This window comes from Pongo abelii, chromosome 6 (genome assembly GCF_028885655.2).
Source record: "Pongo abelii isolate AG06213 chromosome 6, NHGRI_mPonAbe1-v2.0_pri, whole genome shotgun sequence".
Taxonomy (NCBI): Eukaryota; Metazoa; Chordata; class Mammalia; order Primates; family Hominidae; genus Pongo; species Pongo abelii.
This window is the reverse complement of record NC_071991.2, coordinates 113,325,598-113,346,063: the sequence shown is the minus strand read 5'-3', so window position 1 is coordinate 113,346,063 and position 20,466 is coordinate 113,325,598. Positions and strand designations below refer to the sequence as shown.

At 37.7% G+C, this 20,466-nt stretch overlaps 1 protein-coding gene across 1 annotated transcript in view; it reads right to left on the bottom strand.

Annotated features, from left to right (window-relative positions):
• Positions 1–18,817, bottom strand: part of TES (testin LIM domain protein) — a 50,264-nt gene extending 31,447 nt beyond the window's left edge. Inside the window, 1 exon segment of the mRNA NM_001131083.1 lies at positions 18,697–18,817. Coding sequence (NP_001124555.1) covers positions 18,697–18,723 — 27 coding nt within the window. The 5' untranslated portion in view covers positions 18,724–18,817.
• Between the last annotated feature and the right edge of the window lie 1,649 nt (positions 18,818–20,466).

The following is a 20,466-nucleotide window of genomic DNA, read 5'->3' as shown; positions in this document are numbered from 1 at the left end:
TGCCTACAAGGTATCTACAGATGTCTGGGCTGGAGAACTCTTGCTGAGGGATATAAATAGGGAAGGTGTTATTTAATGATGCCCAGGGTGCAAGAGAGAGTGGTGGGGAGGAAGGGGAGCCCAGAGAGGGTTAGCTCCTCAGCTAAGGCGAACTAGCTGTTTGGAAAGTTAAATCTAGACCCTTGGACTAATATAACCAAGATAGGTGTACCTGTATGTTGTATCTATGTTGTGAGAATTACCAAATATTAAGGAAATGATAATATATAGTTATAGATACTAGAGAGCTAACGGGGAACTCTGAAAATGTAGAAAGATCCCTGGAGGAGAGTCAGGAAAACTGCGTTCTGGTCAGAGTGTCACTGGTGAGTTCAGGGATTTTGAAAGTGATCTTTCTTCTTTAGGCTTCATCTAGATAATGACGAAATTAAACTAGATGGGCTCCAAGATACCTTTTAATTTTATTGCAAATCATGTGTCAGATTAACTGTGTCTTAGTTTGGTTATTATTCAGCATGGTCATCTGCTCAAAGTTTAATCACTAAATAGAAAATAATTATTTGAAAAAGCTAATATATTAATGACTCTCAGAAGTCAGAATCACTTGTATCTCAGTTTGGTGGAGTAGTTTTATAAAGTATGCATAGGAAACAAAAGACTTAAGCTGTGAATGATAAAACTCAGTCCCGTTGCACATAATTATTTTAACATAATTTCAACAGTAAATGTGATACGGTATTCCCTGAAGACTCAACACTTAGTGCCTAAAAACACATGTTTTTCATAAGCCCACAAGTCTCAAAGCTGTCTACTTCATATAATTTTAGTAACACTTTCTGGCCAGCATCAATAAAAGGATATGACAGAATAATTTTTCTTCTTCAGCATCCAAGAAAACAGGTCCTTTGGATTGACTATATTGGGAGAAACTACAGTCAGGCTTTGGGACTATCTATCAAGGTCCTAAGAAAAAAATATGTGACTACATAATTTTACTATGAAACACGAATCATAGACAAATAGGACTTAAGTATCTTTAACTGCAGGCTCCATAAACTGAATTTATATTCCCATGATCTGTGCCTCCAAACACCCTTTTATCCCCTGCTTATTTTAGAGTAAGAAATGGGAATGGAATCTATTTATCCATATTCATAATTTTAAGCAGTCGAATAGGTTGGCAACATTTCAGGTGACCCTTCTGACCCAGAAAAAGGTATTGCATGTCAGATACTTAAAAAAAAAAAAAAAAAGGAAAAAAAGAGTATGGAACATCTGGTATTTCAAACATGGTCTGAGTTGATTTGGAGACAATCTGGGTCTGGAAGATATTAATGCAGTATTCAGGGTGAGATCATCTGATTCATGCTGTTTTCATAACCAAATTTCCCTCTGGAGTAAAGAATCCTATGTGGTTACTAAACAAGCGTTACTAAGACTTCTTTAATAATATTGGAATGAAGGTAGATCATATGAAATATACATCTCTCTCTCCCACTCCCCCTTTCTCAGTGTGTGTGTGCATGCATGTTTATCCACCTATCATATATACACACACATATGCATGTATATATACATACATATATATTCATTTACACTCGGAAGTATTTTAGATTTTATTCATCCAGATAAATATCCTTGACAAAGGAACTACATATCTAAATAATTCCTCTTAGCAAATGGCTCTCTTAGAAATCCAGTGTGAAGTCCCCCACCCAATCAATATATTTTTATTAAGATCTGACACAAGATTTAAAATTTGAAATTTTTGGTTCATTGCCTATTTCCAAATCTCTAACAAGATTTGCATTACCAAAAAAGTGTAGGTTGGCCAGACACGGTGGCTCATGCCTGTAATCCCAGCACTTGGGGAGGCTGAGGCGGGTGGATCACAAGGTTAAGAGTTCAAGACCAGCCTGGCCAAGATGGTGAAACCCTGTTTCTACTAAAAAAAATACAAAAATTAGCCGGGCACGGTGATAGGTGCCTGTAATCCCAGCTACTCAGGAGGCTGAGGCAGGAGAATCACTTGAACTCAGAGGGCAGAGGTTGCAGTGAGCTGAGATCACGCCATGCACTCCAGCCTGGGTGACAGAATGAGACTCCATCTCCAAAAAATAAATAAATAAATACATACATACATACAAAAAATAAAAAGTGTAGGTTACACAGAAAACCAAACAAATATAAAAATAGTTGCACACTTTATTATTTTGCCAACTTTCTTAGGTAAGAATACAAAGAACTAGTGTGATTAAGAGCTACAATCAGTCATTCCTAATAAATCTGCTACATTTCTCTTTCTTTGCTAATAAAAACAAAAACTTTCCATCTCTCACTTACTCAAGTCTGAAATACATGAGAAGAAGACTGAAGACAAAGTTGTCACCACCCACTTGGTCACCCAACCTGGGGCCCAGAGGCCTCCTTGTCCTTGTCTAGCCATGCTTATTATGCTTCAAATTCTAGTGTCTCTTTTCTAAAAACCACACAGTCCGCTCCCTCATCTGCACTCGAGTGTTCATGTTCAAACTCACATCATATCATCCTGAGACCATACTCTCCTAACTGATCATTTTGTATGACATTGTATTGCTATTCTCAAAATCATTTTTATAAACCTAAAGATAATCATAACACTCCCCTTGCTAGATGGTTTTAATAAGTTCAATGAATTTTACTTTTCTTAGCATGAAAAGAAGATCCTTTAAAGCCTGGCATCACCTGCCTTCCTCACATCACTCCCCTCCAGCCGCTCTCTGTTTTAAGCAGAGTTTTTCACTTTGCTTGAATCTCTGTTCCTCTTCTTCTCCATCTGCCAAAGTCATTCTCTCTGCTGGGCCCATAGACTCAATTCTAATGTCAGTAACTCTGTGATACCTTTCTTCAACTATCCCTTTGGCACAAATTGTGTTATTAAGTCCTTCCTTACTATACTATGATTGTGTGCACATCAATTTACCCCCATTAGACTGTGAGCTTTCTTGTTCATATTTGAACTCCTAGTACCTGCCACAGTGTCTGAGATTTACAGTAGTGCTAGAAAGTTTTGTTTTAATTACCAAACGATATTTATCATAACATATCTTTATCCCAAGGAACTTCCACTGCCTTTTACACACACACAAAAAGACACTGGAAGGGGTGGTGATAATAAAAGCAGCAGCTGATTTTTATTGAGCACTTACATTGCCATGCATGGTTCTAAGTATTTTACATGGATTATCTCATTTTATCCTTGTAACAATCTTATGAGAGTCTGAGATACTATTACTACCCACATTTTTATCCACATGAGGAAACTGGGACAGAGCTATGACTGCTCTTAACCAATAAATAGTGCCTAAAGATAGGTCATAATATGGAAAGCCCTGATAAAGAAGCACTATTTCCTAAATCAGCTTTGAAAAATAGAATGTAATGGAATTTTTAACTGAACACCAAATATTATAGCTCAAGAAGAATAATCAATTAAGGGTCTTTAGTTGTCAACACGGCTCATCCATAAGGAAACAGGAATAAAACTATTTACTGCAGATTCTAGGATTCACTTCCACATCCCCTCACCTTTTCAGCTTAGATGTATAAAGCCAGAAGCCCTGTACGCATCTCTATCATGAAATCCACTGTAAGCCAAATGGTCAGAAATCTTTTTTGTTCACAGACAGCAGTAAATAATCACACAGACTATTATGTTAGGAATGAAAAGGAAACAAGTGTTCTTTCTGCCTAAATATTTTGTAATAAAATATATTCTGGAGGTAGTAGGTCAAATTTTCTGGGACTTTAACAAATTAAAGTAGATGATTCCTACTCAATCTATCCCTACATTTCTTAAGGCAGTAACAGTATTAAGTTAATGACAAAGGTATTGTCATCAAGACAATTTCTCTACTTGAGTTTGAGATGTAATCAAGTTGTAGCTGATTACTCAAAACATCTATACCTCAATAAATACAGTAACATATTTGAAGAAGAGCAGAAGTAGATCCTGCTACATTCTAGGAAACAATAATAAATTTTAGTTTTGGCAGGATACGTTGAAGTGTTTTTAACTATACTTTAAAAAATGAGCACTGAGGGTTGTGATGGTGGAAGTGTTAGTAAAAACACCTCAACCACTGTTTGTTAAAATGTTACTACCTGCCAGCCAAAATACATATAACCATCACATTTAATCCCCAACAACCTATTGGAAAAGTATTATCATCCCTATTTCATAAAAAGGAAATTGAGACTTGAAGAAATTAACTTGCCTAAGACTACCCAGCTAGCAAGTGGCAGAAGGGAGATTTGCATCTTGGCATTTCTGACTCAAACCCTATGCACTCACTACCGAGTCACTGTTTTTTTTTTCCCTCCAAACTGAAACTAAAAAGGTAAACAGTAATTTAAAGGGTAATATTCCTCATCTGTAACTTCTCTAGAATAATCAATTTTGATCTTAAAGACTGCTCATTGTTTGCTAGGCAGGAATTCCTCCATCCTAGGCAAAACCTGGGACTTATTATGAGGAAGCTGAATGTCTGCACATCAGTTACACTAACATGGAAGTCCTGGAGGTGATAAATTTACACACAAGGGGATCCTCAGAAGAATGAGGTGTGAGTCAAGAAAAATCTCCAGGGTCCTGATGTAAAATAGGTCTCTTTCAATGTTACAGCAAGAGAAAAAAAAAATTAAAAGAATGAGCAAGAAATACAAATGGACAAATTATATTTCAAAGTTGAAAGGTGTTTACTCAAAACATGTAGACATGACTAATACTAAAAATTATCTGCTATATTATATGTAAGATTATATACATTATGCAGTACTTGGTGCAATATAATGAAGCAAAATATCATTCTTTTCATATTTTTCAAATCACTAAATTTCTAGATTCATAATGGAACACCTCACACCTCTGTATTGGTTGCAAACTACCCCAAGACTTAGGATTTGAAAATACCATTTATCATATCATAGTTTCTGTGGGTCAGGAATTTGGAAGTGGCTTAAGTAGATGGGCAGGTTTAGCGTCTCTTACAAGTTTGCAATCGGGGTCAGCTGGGCTGCAAGGATCGACTAGGGAGATACCCACTTCTAAGATTTCTCACATGGGCCTGCCCACATGGGTACCTCAGGACATGGTAGCTGGTTCTCCCCAGGGCAAGTGATCCCAGAAACAGCAAGAGAACCACAAGATAGAAGCTGTAATCCCTAATCTCGGAAGTGATGCCATCGCTTCTGCCACATTTCATTTTTTGGCAACTGATCAGGCTAGCCTGCACTCAATGGGAGGGCAATACATAAGGGTGTGACTACTAGTAGGTGGGAGTAATTGGGAACCATCTTAGATGCTGCCTACTATATCCTCTTTTCTGTTTTGATTTTAAATCCAAAGACTAAGTGATTTGTGATGAGATAGATATATTATAAAGGGGAACAGGGTTATATGGGGTACTTAGCTACCACTTCTCTTTATTTTGCCCATTTCAAATATTTAAATTCTCTTCACCCAATGGGCATCTAAAGCAGAACTTTGTTCCTTCCTCATAAATACTTATTCCCCTCAATTTGTTAGTTGTTCACTCAGTAAGAACCAGGAAATGATCTTTCAGAAGACAGGGTAGAATATGATTTTTACCCTCTAAGTCTCATTTTCTTTCTCAATATATAGTTACACACACTTGTGTACATACACATACACACACACTTGTGTTACAGAAGACAGCTGCAAACCAGATTATTAAAATACCAAATATATTTGGGAGAAAATTTTCACAATTTTTATAATATGCCACAGTTGTCCTTAAAGAACACAGAATAAAAATTGGAGAAGATTTATATAAACTTTTAAATTCTATTATATAAATCCACCTGGAGATGGAATTAAGTAAAATAAAATAAATTTCAGTACCTCCATGTGATATCAGGAGCCAAAATTACTTGATTCAAATTAGGTAGTATTTACAGTTAGTAGTTCCTTCCCTCACAGTACTACTTATCTATTTGAAACCTAATATGTAACCTTACAATATTATTAGGAGCAAAATTTAGGCCCCCCTTTTTAAAAATAAAAAAGGTTTGTACTTATTTTAGGTAAGCAACTGATGAAAATATATTCCATCTGCTCAGTTTAAGCTGGTTCCTTATAAACATTTTTCAAACGGTCTGCTATCAAATTATTTTTATACTACTGTATGAGGGAAGTCATTTGAATTGCTTACCAATAGAATACCTCTTCTGCGGACTCTACTCAGAAAAGGCCTTCTCCTGAATCCGTTACTTTGAGAAAGACAATGTAGGGCTATAAAAATGTCACAATTATTATAATAAGCGATGACTGCAGCTGAAATTGCTTCTTAATTAGGATTGGCTGAGCTCTGGCTCCACTGAAGGACACTGCAATGGAATGCGCTCATAAACAGCCCTCAAAACCTCCTATTTATTTGCTATAAAAGGGACTTTAAAAACCTGATTCCAAAAGGCATCTGTAGGAGTTCCATAAAAGAATCTAGATCATGGCAAACATTCCTAATTTGGTCTTGTGTCACTATCACCACAGCTGCTTCTAAAGGGTGGATCCCACAGAGAGCTGCTTTGAGAGGTCTTAATTAAGGCTCTTTATCCCCGAACTTGAATACTGCGATCATTCTTGCGATGCCTAAGGGCCATGGTATTATTTCTTCAGGGGTAACCCATTATCATACATGGGTGACAGGATGCGTAGGTTGACTGTACAATTAAGTGATTTATTGCCACTAATTCTTTAACTAACTGGAGCACATGCAGAAAAAGACGGCAGTACAGATGTGTTTTCACAGACTGGAGAATGAAAGAAAAGACTCATGGCATTGGCTAAGGGCTTCACTGAAGGAGGCTGCCCAGAGGAGCAGGAGGATCCAAGGAAACCTAGAGAGTAATGCCCAACAGAGACAGCAAAGAAAACAGAAAAGGGGGTGCAAAAAGACAGTCTCCTCATTTTTCTCTTTTACCCCAAATTAGCATTCACAGGCATTTAGAACAAAAACAAAGTCTTATAGCAAGGAGAGGGGTCTTGGAAACCAGGAAAGGAAGGGAGAGATGTAAGAACCCTACTGCCAGGTCCTCATGCTTGCTTATTTATTTATTGCATACCCTTTTCACACCATCCCTTATTCTGGAAAAAAAAAAAAAGAATTATGTTTATTGATATGTTGTGCTGCATAAATCAAAGAGCCTTAACTAATTTTTGACCCATGTTTTAACTTCTGATGTATCAGAGAAGTGGTTTGGATTACCATACTTTTTGCTCTATCTTTAGACTATACCACTAAAGAAGGTGCACAGACATCATTTAAAATTTGTCTAGTGATTCAAGGAAATCAGACAATTTTCAAAATATGCATATACCACCTATTTACAACTAAGATAAAATTGCAGTTGCATGTTAATTTAATTTTCCTTCACTTTAATGGAACAACAAGCACAAAAATCAAAATTAGATTCGTCTAGAGCAGAAAGTGGGCTCAATCTTAAGCCACCAATGAAATTAGAGAAGTTTCAGTACATTGATTCTTGATTCTTTCAGATGTACAGAGGAATATGAGGATAATTCAGAGTGGGGACAGTCCTCTGTAAGACTCCTTCCACAGCTTTCACTGTGGGAGGCTGTGAAGACTTAAATCCCAGCAACAGAGCAATAGAAGCAAGCAAGGTGTCTTGAGGTCCAAGCTTAGGATTCACACACCACTTCTACCACATTCTACTGATCCAAGTAAGTTAGAAAGCAGTCCAGATTCAAAGGGAAGGAAAACAGACTCCACTTTTTAATGGGAAGTGCTGCAAAGAATTGCAACCATTTCTGTAATTTACCTCAGAAACTCTGAGGAAGATTCCAGTTAGGGAAACATACCAATTCCCTACACGGGACCACAATACGTTGCAGTGTTCAATCAAGTGCTTTCTCAGGGAACCTAATATACACAGCTTTGAATCCTTTGCATAGCGATTGGCACATGGTAGGTACTCAAGTTCCAGAAATATTTATAAATTTTAATTTCATTATAAAAATATAAATCAGAATAATTTTTAAATTAGCAAAAGGATACATTAAATATATTAAATTTTTAAATTAGCAAAAGGATATATTAAATCCAGTAATTTAATATATCCCCCAGTTATCGAACTTTAAATGGATATTTCTTTGTCTCCAACAAAGCACAAAGTGGCAATAATTTACTGAGAGCACGCCATCATAAAATTCTTGATGATATATTCAGGTGTCTGTTAAACAGCATGAAGATCTATGCAGGATTTTCTTCCCTCTAGATTGGATTTCTTGAAGAGGATTATGACACATTTGTTTATTGTCTATGTGTAGGCACCATACTTTGTGCTTTAAGATATTCATCTCGATTATCCTTACAACCCTGTGAGGTGGATAGTTGAAACCCATTTTCAGATGAGGATACTAAGGTTCACAGGGCTAAGTAGCTTTCCCAAATTCACACAGCTAATAAACGCCAGGGCCAAGAACTGAACCTAGGGTTCTACAGCTGATACCCAACTTTAATGCAATTCTGGTTCTCAAAACGTTTACTTACTGGTACTAAGGTCTAACTAACTAAACAAAACTGATCAGAGAACATTAATAATCAACAGTGATCAGGTATTTGCTACATGTCAGGCACTGTTCTAAACATTTACATGTACTACTTTATTTAATTTCACAATAATCCAATAAAGAAGTACTATCCATGTTTTGCAGATTAGATCTCTGAAACCAAGGACCAACTGTTGCCAAATTACTCAGTAAATATCAAAGGTGGGATTCAAATCTATGTCTGGAAAAGTCAAAGTCTGCACTGCTTCCTTTAAATTCCCTAACTGTTAGAGAAAAGTGGGCAACAGTGGTCCACAGGATGATCCTACCCTCCAGCTTAATTTCATCTGGTCCATGAGAAAGTAACAATGAATAACATCACTACTGGTTTACCTGGGACATCTTAAAAGAGCTGTGGAGTCAGGCCACTGAAATCTGTCTTGCCTCTTTTTACCTTTAAATTCTGCCAATTCTCTTGGGATAACCTTCTATCCCATTATCAAAGATAGAGTCTAACACATATTATTGGAATGTTCACAGAATATATTTTCCATTTGCTGCAGTATATAAAAGGTAATATTTTGTAATTCCCCTTCAAAATCTTAGGCAACTTGCCATTTCCCAAAGAAATGAGTTTTACATTTCTTCATGCAACATGGAAGTCACATGACCCGGCTGGAACAAATTTGGAGAGGTCTATGTTTCAAAGCTAACAGAAGAATGACTAGATTAAAAAATGGACACCCTAAAAATCAAGTAAGGGATACTGCAAAGTTAACTTTCCTCTACAGTTTTGGAATGACCAAAAACTACCTTGTTTTGAAATATGTGTAGTCTGTGATACTGTACAGAGTATCATCTCAGAATACTCTTGATACATGAAAGATCTTCAGAAAAGTATCCTCAAGCCCCTACATTCAACTGTCCCTCTACAGCACACGTGGTAGACTGAAGTAATGGTCCCAATCCTTCATTCCCACGTAATAGTATTCAACATCATATCCCTGCCGTAGCCTCATAGTTGCTAGACTGGACTTCTCCTCTCCTTGACTTCAGGACTGGACATGTGACTGCTTTGGCATAAGAAGAGGCTTAAAAGGTGCTCCTGCAGTTGGGCATGACCTTTACTGTTTGCTTCACTGATCTAAGGAGGATGAAAACCTGGCACCAATGTGGTCCCAGTCCATAGCTCAGAGTCCAGACAAGCCTACATGAGCTAGACTCTACTGTGAAATTTCCTCCTCTCTCTCAATAGATGACACAACGTATTAAATAATCATCAAAGTCAAGGGAGATCAGAAACTCTTCAGCTGTGGGCTAGGGTCTTATACTAGCTCAGTGACATACTTCTTTAATTCAAACCTTACTGTGGAAAAATTACAAATTACTGCAGCTCATCTAGTTTAGCTTTATTTTAGAAGAGACAAAACTGAAAATGTTAATGGTGGTTTTACTGACTTTTCACAGCTAGGTACCTTTGGTTTATGCTATTTCCTCTTTATGGAATGCTTTCTTTGCCTAATGAAAGCTTCTTTATTCTATAGGAGGTGTTTCCTTGATAAAATAATCCCAACCCACACAATTAAAGTTAGTTACTTCTGCTTCTGAGACTTCATAACAGTTGTTTGTATTTCTATTATTGCTGTGCTACTCAAAGTGGCATTTCGCAAACTGTTAAGTCACTAGCCTGTGATGAGATAGGCAGAGAAACTGACAGTAGGCAATTAGGAGCTACTATATACTTCAAGTAATTTTGTGTCTCTTGCATTTAATAATTTTTTAAATTGGCCCTGTATTTGTCTTTTGTTTTAGTAATAAATTTTTATTGTATTTTTAAAAATATCAGCCAATGATAAATTTTTGTTTATAAAAAGGTTCCTTATCCCAGATAAGAAAAACATTGTATTATAGCACTTATGTCATTCTATCCAGCACTGTAGTTAACTTACACATCTGTCTTGCTCACTCATCTTTCTTCCTTCCTTCTCTTTAAAAAAATGCTAGATGACGAGTTGGTGGGTGCAGCGCACCAGCATGGCACATGTATACATATGTAACTTACCTGCACATTGCGCACATGTACCATAAAACCTAAAGTATAATAATAATAATAATAATAATAATAACAATAAAAGAAAAAAAAATCTATCAAAGCTGACATCGGTATTTTGCTCAAGAGGTGATACTGGTAGATATGGAGTTTAGAGTCTGTAGTTTTAAATCTAAACTGCACTTTTAATATTCTCTACAAAAAAAAAGGGTAACTTTTTTTAACCCCCATTTATTTTTATTGTAGGCCAGTATCTCATAAAGGAAAAATCAGATCCTTGATCCTTACTTTATGACTCATTCTGTTAAGACTATCACGTTATGCTCATATAAAAACAAAAATCCACCTAACATCTACATGGTCATTTTTCAATGAAACATGATATCACTTTATCATCAAACAAAGCAAGGGAAAAGTTCACTGTGGCTAGAAATGCGTTAATGGACTCCTTATCAAGGCATTTCTGCTGGGCTGAAAGCCCATCTTTTCTGCTGGGCTCGCTGCTCAGATAAGCTATGCAATGAACACCCTGAAACTCCTGTTTACAGCTTTTCACAGTGGCCAGAATGTCACAGTGATAAACACAAGCTGAATCACTCATGGTTTGAGGATAATTCAGCATTTCAGATTAAGCATATTTACAGAGTAGGAACTTTGCTGTCATTCAACAGATGAGATCTCAGCAATCCCCACTAGGCTGGTTTCTAATAAGGCTCTCCCACTTTAAGCCATGCTCAAATCTGAGCCAACTCCCCACCATTCTAACAGACTAAGGAACAGAGAAATTGGCAATTCTAAACTATGCTCTTTTACTTTTTGAATTTGACCAAAATAAATACAGTGATACTTAGAAAATTATAGTCATGCATATCCTTATCGCTCTAATTCCCCATTATCTAACCAGAATGTTAGGTAGACAGGGCACTTAGAACAGAAAATTGACAAAACCATGCTAAATGGCAGCTCTTTTGTAGGAGTCAAAAGATTGTAGTTGGGCAGTTGAAAAGCATAACCTCTAAATTTAATCCTCTAATAGTGCTTGAGGCAAATTTTAAAAATGGATATTTACTCAAAGAACAGTGGTGAAGTTATGAATTACCAAATTATTTTTCTTTAAAATCCTGAAAATCTGTGGTTTTGAAATGTTTTTGATTAGTCTTTTGTTTCCTTATCTTCCTCTCCTAGAAAAAGTTGATTTCATAATTAATAATATAATTTCCCTGGATACCACCACCTTGTAAAAAGTAAAATAATTTCCTACATATTAATGATTTAATAAATAATTCTTTTAAAATCATAATTTTGGTTACCACGGCAATAGTTACCAAACAAAAATTAGCTATGACTGCAAACAGGAAATCCAAGAATGACTCTTTCGTAAGGCATTTGTAGTCAGGGAGAAGACTTATAGTTTGTGTATATTATAGGTGTAAGTCTATTTGTATAGCTTTATGCATTCATAATCTTTTTCACATTCTAATACATAAAAGCTGCTTTCTCATTTTCCCATCTTTTACATTTGCCATTACTTAAAACAAATGAAATAAGAATCCCTAATTACAAAGTTTGCAAAAGCAAGAATCAACCCCAGGGATCACCATCAAAATTGCTCACTGTCTGTGTTAGAAATGTAGTGTACTGCTAACCTATCAAGAGTTCACTGACGGGTATAATCCCAGTTGTGCTTACTTACAATATTTACATTGCTCTATCATCACTTGCAATAGCATAATTCTATGATACAAGCTTAAGTTCAGTGTCATTCTTGTTCACTACTATAACCCCAGAGTCTAGAATAGTGCATGGTATGTAAAAAAGCACTCATATAGTTTTTTTTTTAATCTTTTTAAATTATTTTAACAGCCTTATTTTGAGAGAGATGACTTTTAAAGAAAATAAATGCTCCATTATTTTTCATTTTCCCATAATTAAATACCAAGGTAAATAATACATCACTCCTAGACTTATGGGACCCACACTATTACAGCCTTCAGAGCCTTATTTATTAGGTTAATTAATTAAACTTAACCTAATATCTTCAAGTACCTCCACAAATATTATGAAAATTAAGTAGAAACAAGTTGAAAATAGCTAAGATTTGTGGAAAAAAATTGTTTGGTTCAATCTATAGGTTCTTCATGGAATTCACTAACATTTAAACTATGCCATCTCCTTCATGTATACATTTATACATATATTTATATGTTCTTCATTTGTGTGATTTTAAAGCACTGTGGAACATTACACGTGGTAGACTACTGATATTATTTCCCATGATCAAAGAGTCACAGGACTTGGAGAAACCTCAGAAATCATCTGGTTCCCCTACTGATTTTTATATAAATAGAAATTGATAGCCAAAGTGGTTAATATCACAAAAAATAGTGGACTCGGATCTACCAACTCTCAGCTTAGGGTAATTTTAAATATATTATATTATATTAAATATATTATACTGATAAATGGAAGTGAAAAAATGGAAATGGAAGACCTTTCCATACACTATAGATGTTTATATATACTGGAGACTTACTGACCTTTCCTAATTTCTAAACACACTTTGGTGATTGGTATGTGAAAAAGGTATATACACATTAGCATGGGGCCAACTTGTATTCCTTCTTCTAGTTCTCAGAAAAAGAACACAGGAAGTAGCTTCCATGTTACCAATTTATCACTCTCTTTCCACTAAGAAAGCCCCTCTTCGTAACTCGTGTTGCACACTGATGGGCTATGATGTTGATCCCATGCTCACAATGCTGGATGTCACTCTGGAGCTCCATGAGAGCCTCATGAAATATCTGATCATTTTGGTGTTTCCCACAGCTTCTCAGCTTCATAAGAAATGTTTTTGCATGAAGAATGGGAAATTAAAACAAAAAAATAGTTCTCCCAATATTAAGAGGTTTTTTGTTTGTTTGTTTGTTTTTTGTTTCTTTTTAGCTGCTCCATTCTTAGCTGTCTGGTCTGCCACTCCAGAGGCACTCTGAACACTTTGCTACTAGGGAAAAGAGGTTTAGCCTACTGATGCTATGTGTAAGGCTTTCTCTCAACTGCAGAGCTCAATAGGAGAAAAGACCATGAGCATCCCTTTATAGTTCCAGATGCCACTGGTTAAACTTAACAAAACAAAGGGCCAAATACAGGGTCACTGTTACCTAGGGCCATTTTACATAGTTAGGAGACAGCATTACCACTGGCTCACACCAAAAGTCAGGAAGTTGGGAGAATCTTAGAAGATAAGGTACAGAATATTATTGGAGTTTATGCTATTTCTTTGACTGTAGAAGTTTCCCAGAAATTCCTTTTCACAATACTTTTACTTTTCGTATACTTTGCCTCTGCCCAAAGAATGTCAATGGCAACTTACATTAAGGGAATACACACAACATGGACAAAGTAGAAACAAAATATAGAAAACTAGTAGGATGGTGATTTTATTGGAATATAAACCACTTCCTCAAATATAATTCCTTTAAAAAATGAAAGTGTTGAAATGTACCTTATTTTATTTCTCTTTTTATAACAGTTATCATTCCACATATATTTAGTGAGCAAGATGAAGAATACAAGACTCGGCCTAGCTGGCATGATGGAAGGAGAACGGATTCTTCAGATTATGGTTCAAGTTCACAGTAAAGTTCTCTATAGTAAGGTTTCAGATTACGCTATCTAAACTTTAGTTTCTTCATCCTGAGAATGGGGCTAAGGCCTACTTCCTAAGGTTGCTTTGAACAGCAAACAAAATAACCATGTAAGTGTAACAGGATATGGATTCATCTCTCAAGAAGTTTGTAAGCAAGATAAGAAGGTGAAACATACAACAGATAAGTATAATCCAGAGGTGGAGAGTGATTAGTGTCCTAAGTGTTACCAATAACATGTTTTGGGAATTCAGGAGAAAAGGAGAAAATATTTTTCATATAGGTGGCAGCATGGAGAAAGATTTCCTAGAGGAGTGTGCAGTGTGAGGGGTGGTCCTTGAAGGATGGAAAAAATTTAGAACTGTAGATGGAGTATGGGCATGCACAAGCAAAGCCATGGGGTGAGTTGATGGGGCATAGGTAATAGCCAGTAGAGATATAAATTCCTATTTCTACTTCATAGGACAGCATAAAGGAACAGAATCAATAGAAAACCTACTATAGATTTTTTCTCCAACCAATATTCAGGACAATTAAGAGAAAGGGACTTTTCATATTCTACCAATGTAATGAATCACACCATGGGTTAGAATAGTTTTATAAAAGCCCAGCCGAGGACCACTCATTTTCTTCTGCACTTGTTCTGAGAGGCAGAACACCTCTAAAGCAAAGCCCTGGATGTGCCTTGCCCTACCTTTACCCTTAGCCTTGCCAATGATTCTTGTAGCAAGAATGGCTTCAAACCTTGAATCCAATTGTAGATTTGAGCATCCAGGTCACCATATATTGCCTTTTCCACTTCAACCAGGGGCTACCTAAGGCAAATAACTCATTCTAATTTCCAATGGAAATAATCTTTGTAGTTTAGTCCTTTTTTAAATAGTATTCATTTGGTTTCACCATGCTTTTTTGGCTAATGACAAAGGTTTTGAAAACAAGTTTGGATACAGAGAAAGGGGATTTTTAGTAACATGTAATCTTTAAAATGCATCATATTTTTAAAAAGTAAAATTAAATAAGAGGCTTAAGAAAAGTATGCAAAATATTAGGATTAATCAAAATAAAGGGGTTAGAGAGGAGAGAAAAAATGAACACGGTAAAATGAAAGCCCTGCAGCAATTCCAGGCAGTAAAAGGGAAATTATTGTAGTTCTCTTTCTCTGTTGGTATGTTCTTAATTGAAAAAAAAAAATTCTCATGGGAGAGTAACACAGAAAGGAAAGAGGAAAACAGCTGGCTGCTGGCCATGATTTACCATTCACGGCAAAATGAGACTGTTTCTGCTTCTCAAAGTCCACTGTTTTTCCCAAGCAGACATGGACCATAATGACACAAAGCCAATTAAGATGATACTTAAAAAATAAGAAAGAGGTCTAGATGTGTAACTCAGAAGACAGGGCAAGGACATAGAATCAAATTCTGTTCTAAAGTATTATTAAAACAAAAACTTTGTATAACCAAACTAGCTCCCACATCCTAGCAACAGCTAGTTTACTTCAAACAAAACAAAATATAGCAAAATCTAATTATAAAAACCCCTTGTCTTTGTGATGGTGGGTTTTAACTGGTAATTAATCCCAATTCGTACAACTGATGTGGACGAGCTTTCCTTTTCCAAACCAAGAATTTTATAATAGTATCATCTATCTCAATCACTGTTTAATAAAGACAGTCCTCTTTAATTCTTTTTACATGAAATGTTAATGTGGAACAATGATGCTTTTCATCTGTCTGGAAGAAATTCCTCATGAAATCAACAATGTAAAAGTTTTAGAAGGAAAAAATGTCATACATCTTAAAACAGAAGTCATATTAGTTGTATTTAAATGGTTGTATCTTGTTCCAACTTTTAATCTTCCTTTTCTCCAGGTACATTCAAACTATAAATTTTCCTGAATAACTGAGTCAAAAAGAAAGGAGGCTTGAAAACTAGGTACCAAAATAGGGTGAGGACTCTGCTGGTAAATCAGATAGTCTTGTAATATTTCCTTCTTTGGATGTGTTAGAAAACAACTGCTAAAAGGAACATAAATTTCTTTTTGAGAGTATGGCTAAGGTTGTGAAATACATTCCTGAGATTTCCAAACTTTTGTACTGGGAAACTTTTTGTTAGAATATCAAGTCTATTAAGGGACTCACAAATTGGAGTCAAACAGGACATCTTTGCGGTTTTTTAATAGCTTCCAATTTACCAGTTGAGGATTCTAAGAATCATCAGTGAAGACAACGTAGTGAAACAGGGATTTGTTATATCATGGGATTCTCTCTAAAACCTTTAATTTATGGAATTCTTTCTGGGGTGGTAGAGGCAGAGAAGAGGATTAGAGAAAGTTAAGATTCTTGGTTGAAAATATAACTTTTAAAAGTAAAGTGGGGGATAAACGAGGAAAATTACACCATATGTCAAGGGCATTACTTCATAATCCACATTTTCAAACTCTAAGGAAATGTTTATAAACAACGTCTGGATTTTTCCTTTGCAAGCACATACAATTTTTAACTTTGAACTTTTTCCCCCAGAATTACTCCTTGTCTCAAAAAGTTTCAAAAATGTCTTTGATTTTTCTCCCCTTATTAAACAGACTTTATTTTTTAAAGCATTTTTTAGCTTCACAGCAAAATTGAGCAGAAAATTCGAAGTTCCTATGTACCTCCCCCATGCCTTCCTGTCTCCAGCAGCCTCCCGGACTACCAACATCCCATATTAGTGTAGTACATTTGTTACAAGTGATGAAACACATTGACACATCATTATCCTCAACATACATAGTTTACATTAGGGTTTACTCTTGGTGTTCTACATTCTATGAATTTCGATTAATGTATAATTACATGTATCCGCCATTTTATAGTATCATACAGAATAGTGTCATTACCCTAAAAATCCTGTGCTTCACCTGTTCATCCTCGCCAGCCCAAAATATGTTTACTTTTGCAAAGTTGTCTTCAAATAAATACTTAAAAGCAAGGACAAGACCCCCCAAGTTTTAGACAAGTACTAAATTAAGTAGCTCTTACCCACTTGAAAACTAAATGTGTAGTATTCATCAACAGAAAGCTAAGCGGGCAAAATGCTTTCCCCGCTTTTCCCCCATGACAAGCAAGATTAACCAAAAATATTACAGTTATTTAAAAGAAAGAAAGAAACCAAATGGGAAGAGAATAGGGTGCAATCACGCTACTATTAACAATTCATGTTTTTCTGTTCTTAGATACCTTTTTGAGTGCTTGAGAATTTTAGTCGTAAGGAATGAAAACAACTGTTTTCTCATTTCAAGTTTTTGTTGATCAATAGCTCCCTAACCGAAAACTCTGCAGACCTAACCCAATATTTTGAATCCATTTTCAAAAATCCAGTTCTGGGCATAAAATAGAATTAATGCTCAAGTCAAAAACTGTGTTTAGAAGATAAAATAAGAATATTAGGAACCATGAGTACGAGAAAAACAAAAACTGTTTTCTGTATTTTTCCTTTCGTCTCTCTGCAAAACTTCTCTATTTGATAAGTGACAGCTAGCTTAAATTTACCACAAAGTAAAATATGAGCAAATCCCCTGGAACGAGGAGAACTTTCGCACAGGGCAATTCACTCGAATGTGACATCAGCATTCCTTCTGAGTCATAGTCTGGTCCCCACCCTTTTCTTCCAGGCGACACCAGGCTCCGCACAACCCGGGAGTGGCTCAGGTAGGGCCGTCGGTTCCAATGCCTGCGAGGCAGCAGCCAAGCTGGAAATGTCTCCCTGCGCTGAGACGCTGGTGACAACCGCCCTTTGGGACTACCTGCCAAACAGAGAGAATGCGCTCTTTGACAGATAATTCCCTAAGACGGAGGCAGTGCCTCGGTCGGTAGACAAGCAATGAATGACCAAAAAAAAAAAAAAAAAATTCACATTAGAAGTTATCACCAGCACGGGTGCGAAAGCAGTGCATTAAATCAACACTCATTTTAGAGCGCCCCAGGCAGCCCAGCTGGAAGGGAGGAGGTCAGAGCTGTCAAAGCACAGCAGAGCCCCAAACCACAAAGGCTTAATGAAGTTGAACTTCCTGAGCCAGGAAGTGTCACGGTCTCGCTCGCACTCGCCCTAAGCTCGTCCTTTCCTTTTGAGGAAGCGCAAGCAGAGCTGAAACATCTTAAGTAAAGTTTCCAACACCTCCAACCACTGGGACTCCGTGAGACAGCAGAGAAGAGTCCCGCACCCGCCCTCACTCGCGCTTCCAATTCTGTTGCTCCCGAGTTTGGGGAGTTGGCGGGGCCGCCGAGCACCTCCTCTACCCAAGGGGCCGGGTCCCTGGGCCCGGGGCACCGCAGACCCAGAGCCGGGCTCACGCTGGGCGGCCCGTGAGCCCCACCCGCCTCGGCACCTCCGGCCGCAGCGCACCGCGCGACCCGCGCAGGTGAAGCAGCCGCCGCCCGCCACGAGCGCCCCCCTACCTTCTTCACTTTGTTTTCCAGGTCCATGTTTATGCGTCCTATGGGTCCCCTCCTTCTCCTATCCGGGATCCCACGGCCGGGCTCAGCTGGCCTCCGGCTCCGCTGCGGACACGGGTAACCTGCGGAACTCCCGCGCCGCCCCTAAGCAGCCACTCGCCCGACGCCGTCGAACTTCCGCCGCCCAGTCCGCCGCAGCCGGCCTGCGGCAGGGACCCGGGAACAAAGAGGGCCGGGCAGCCAATGGCAGCCGGGCAGCTCCGGGCCGCCGCCAATCACCGAGCGCCGCACGCACCTTCGCGGCCCGAGCGCGGCGCTGGCAAGGTGAGGGGCGGGGCCGCGTCCTGGGCGGCGCCCTGCGGGGCAAGCTCGGTGACCCTGACCTGGTCTCCAGAGGATTCTCAGGGCGTCCACGGGCTAGCTTCTAAAGAGCTGGGATCCAGCCTCCCTCTAGCTGAAGATGGAGAAGAACTTTTTCCATTTTGGCAGTTTGTACCTGTGTTTGCCCAGGACTTTTTATTTGGGTCAAGGGGAATAGTTATCCCAATACTAACTTCTCAGTTTATTTTCAGGGCAAAGAGAGAAAAAAAAAAAAAGAGAGAGAGAGAGAGATTGTAGGGTCGTTAGGGATTCCTGTGATGGACGTTGGGCACTAAATTCAATATTGCGTTGTGGAGATACCCTTTCCTCAATTGCTTTTTTCCACAATCCCAGATACTGTCAAGAAACCGTATCTTACATCCCTAAAGTCAGTGAAGATTCTTAGATTGTTTTCTGAGCATTGGGTTGTTCAAAAGTAAAGATGATGTGAATCACTTCAGAAACAGGTTGTGTCATTCCTTTGGAAGCAGAGGGTTGCCCTTTGTCTCTGTGTGAGATGGTGCTAGGCCTATCATGTGCTCAGGCTTTGATGAAGCAGAGTCATCACACTGGTGCACCAGAGCTGAATTCATTTCATGCCCTAATTCAGGAGCAATTGCATCTAATACCATCAGATTGGTGGGTCTGGAAGGGAGCCTAAAGATTACTTAGTCTAGCTTCCTCACTTTGCAGGGAACTGAGGACTCCAGAGGTGCAGGGACCTGCCTAATGTCTTAGCCTGTTGGGGACAGAGGCATTGCTCATAAACCTAAACAACTTCTCAAAGATGTTTGGGGCTGGAAGCACAGCATGTTGACTAAGGAAAAAGAGCGGTCAATTCTCTTCAATTTGTGGTTATGGCGAAAAATAACATTGCCCAGACAGCAGGTGACCTAACTTGGCACCTACTTTTAAAAATAACAAAACAATATAAAACAAACAAACAAAAATTCCCCAATAATGCAGATATTCAGGTCCAGATGTATGTCTACCTTGCCTCGAGAAATTTGGTAGCTAAAAATATCCAAAATTCATTTTAGCCAATACTTGCAACTCTGCTTACTTGATTATTTGTTAACACAGGGCATTGATTTATAATGTGCATGTTTCCTTTATCCTATTAAGAATTAAAACTGAAATTACCAAAATGAGTTATGCATTTTTCTTTTCAGCTGATGTAAAACTTTTCTGTGTCATTTTCCCAAACCACCTTGAAAGGTGTGGGCCCCTGCAAAGTCTGCCGGTTGTAGGTGTACAGAATCATGAGGTCTAGCTATGACAAGGCAATTTTGTTTCTTTCAGAGAGCTTAACAGATGGAAAATGTCCAGTAAAGCAATTTAAATAAGGCATCAAACAAATGTTGTAACATAAATTTTGGACCCTTATTTCATGAGGTTGCAGAGATGACACTA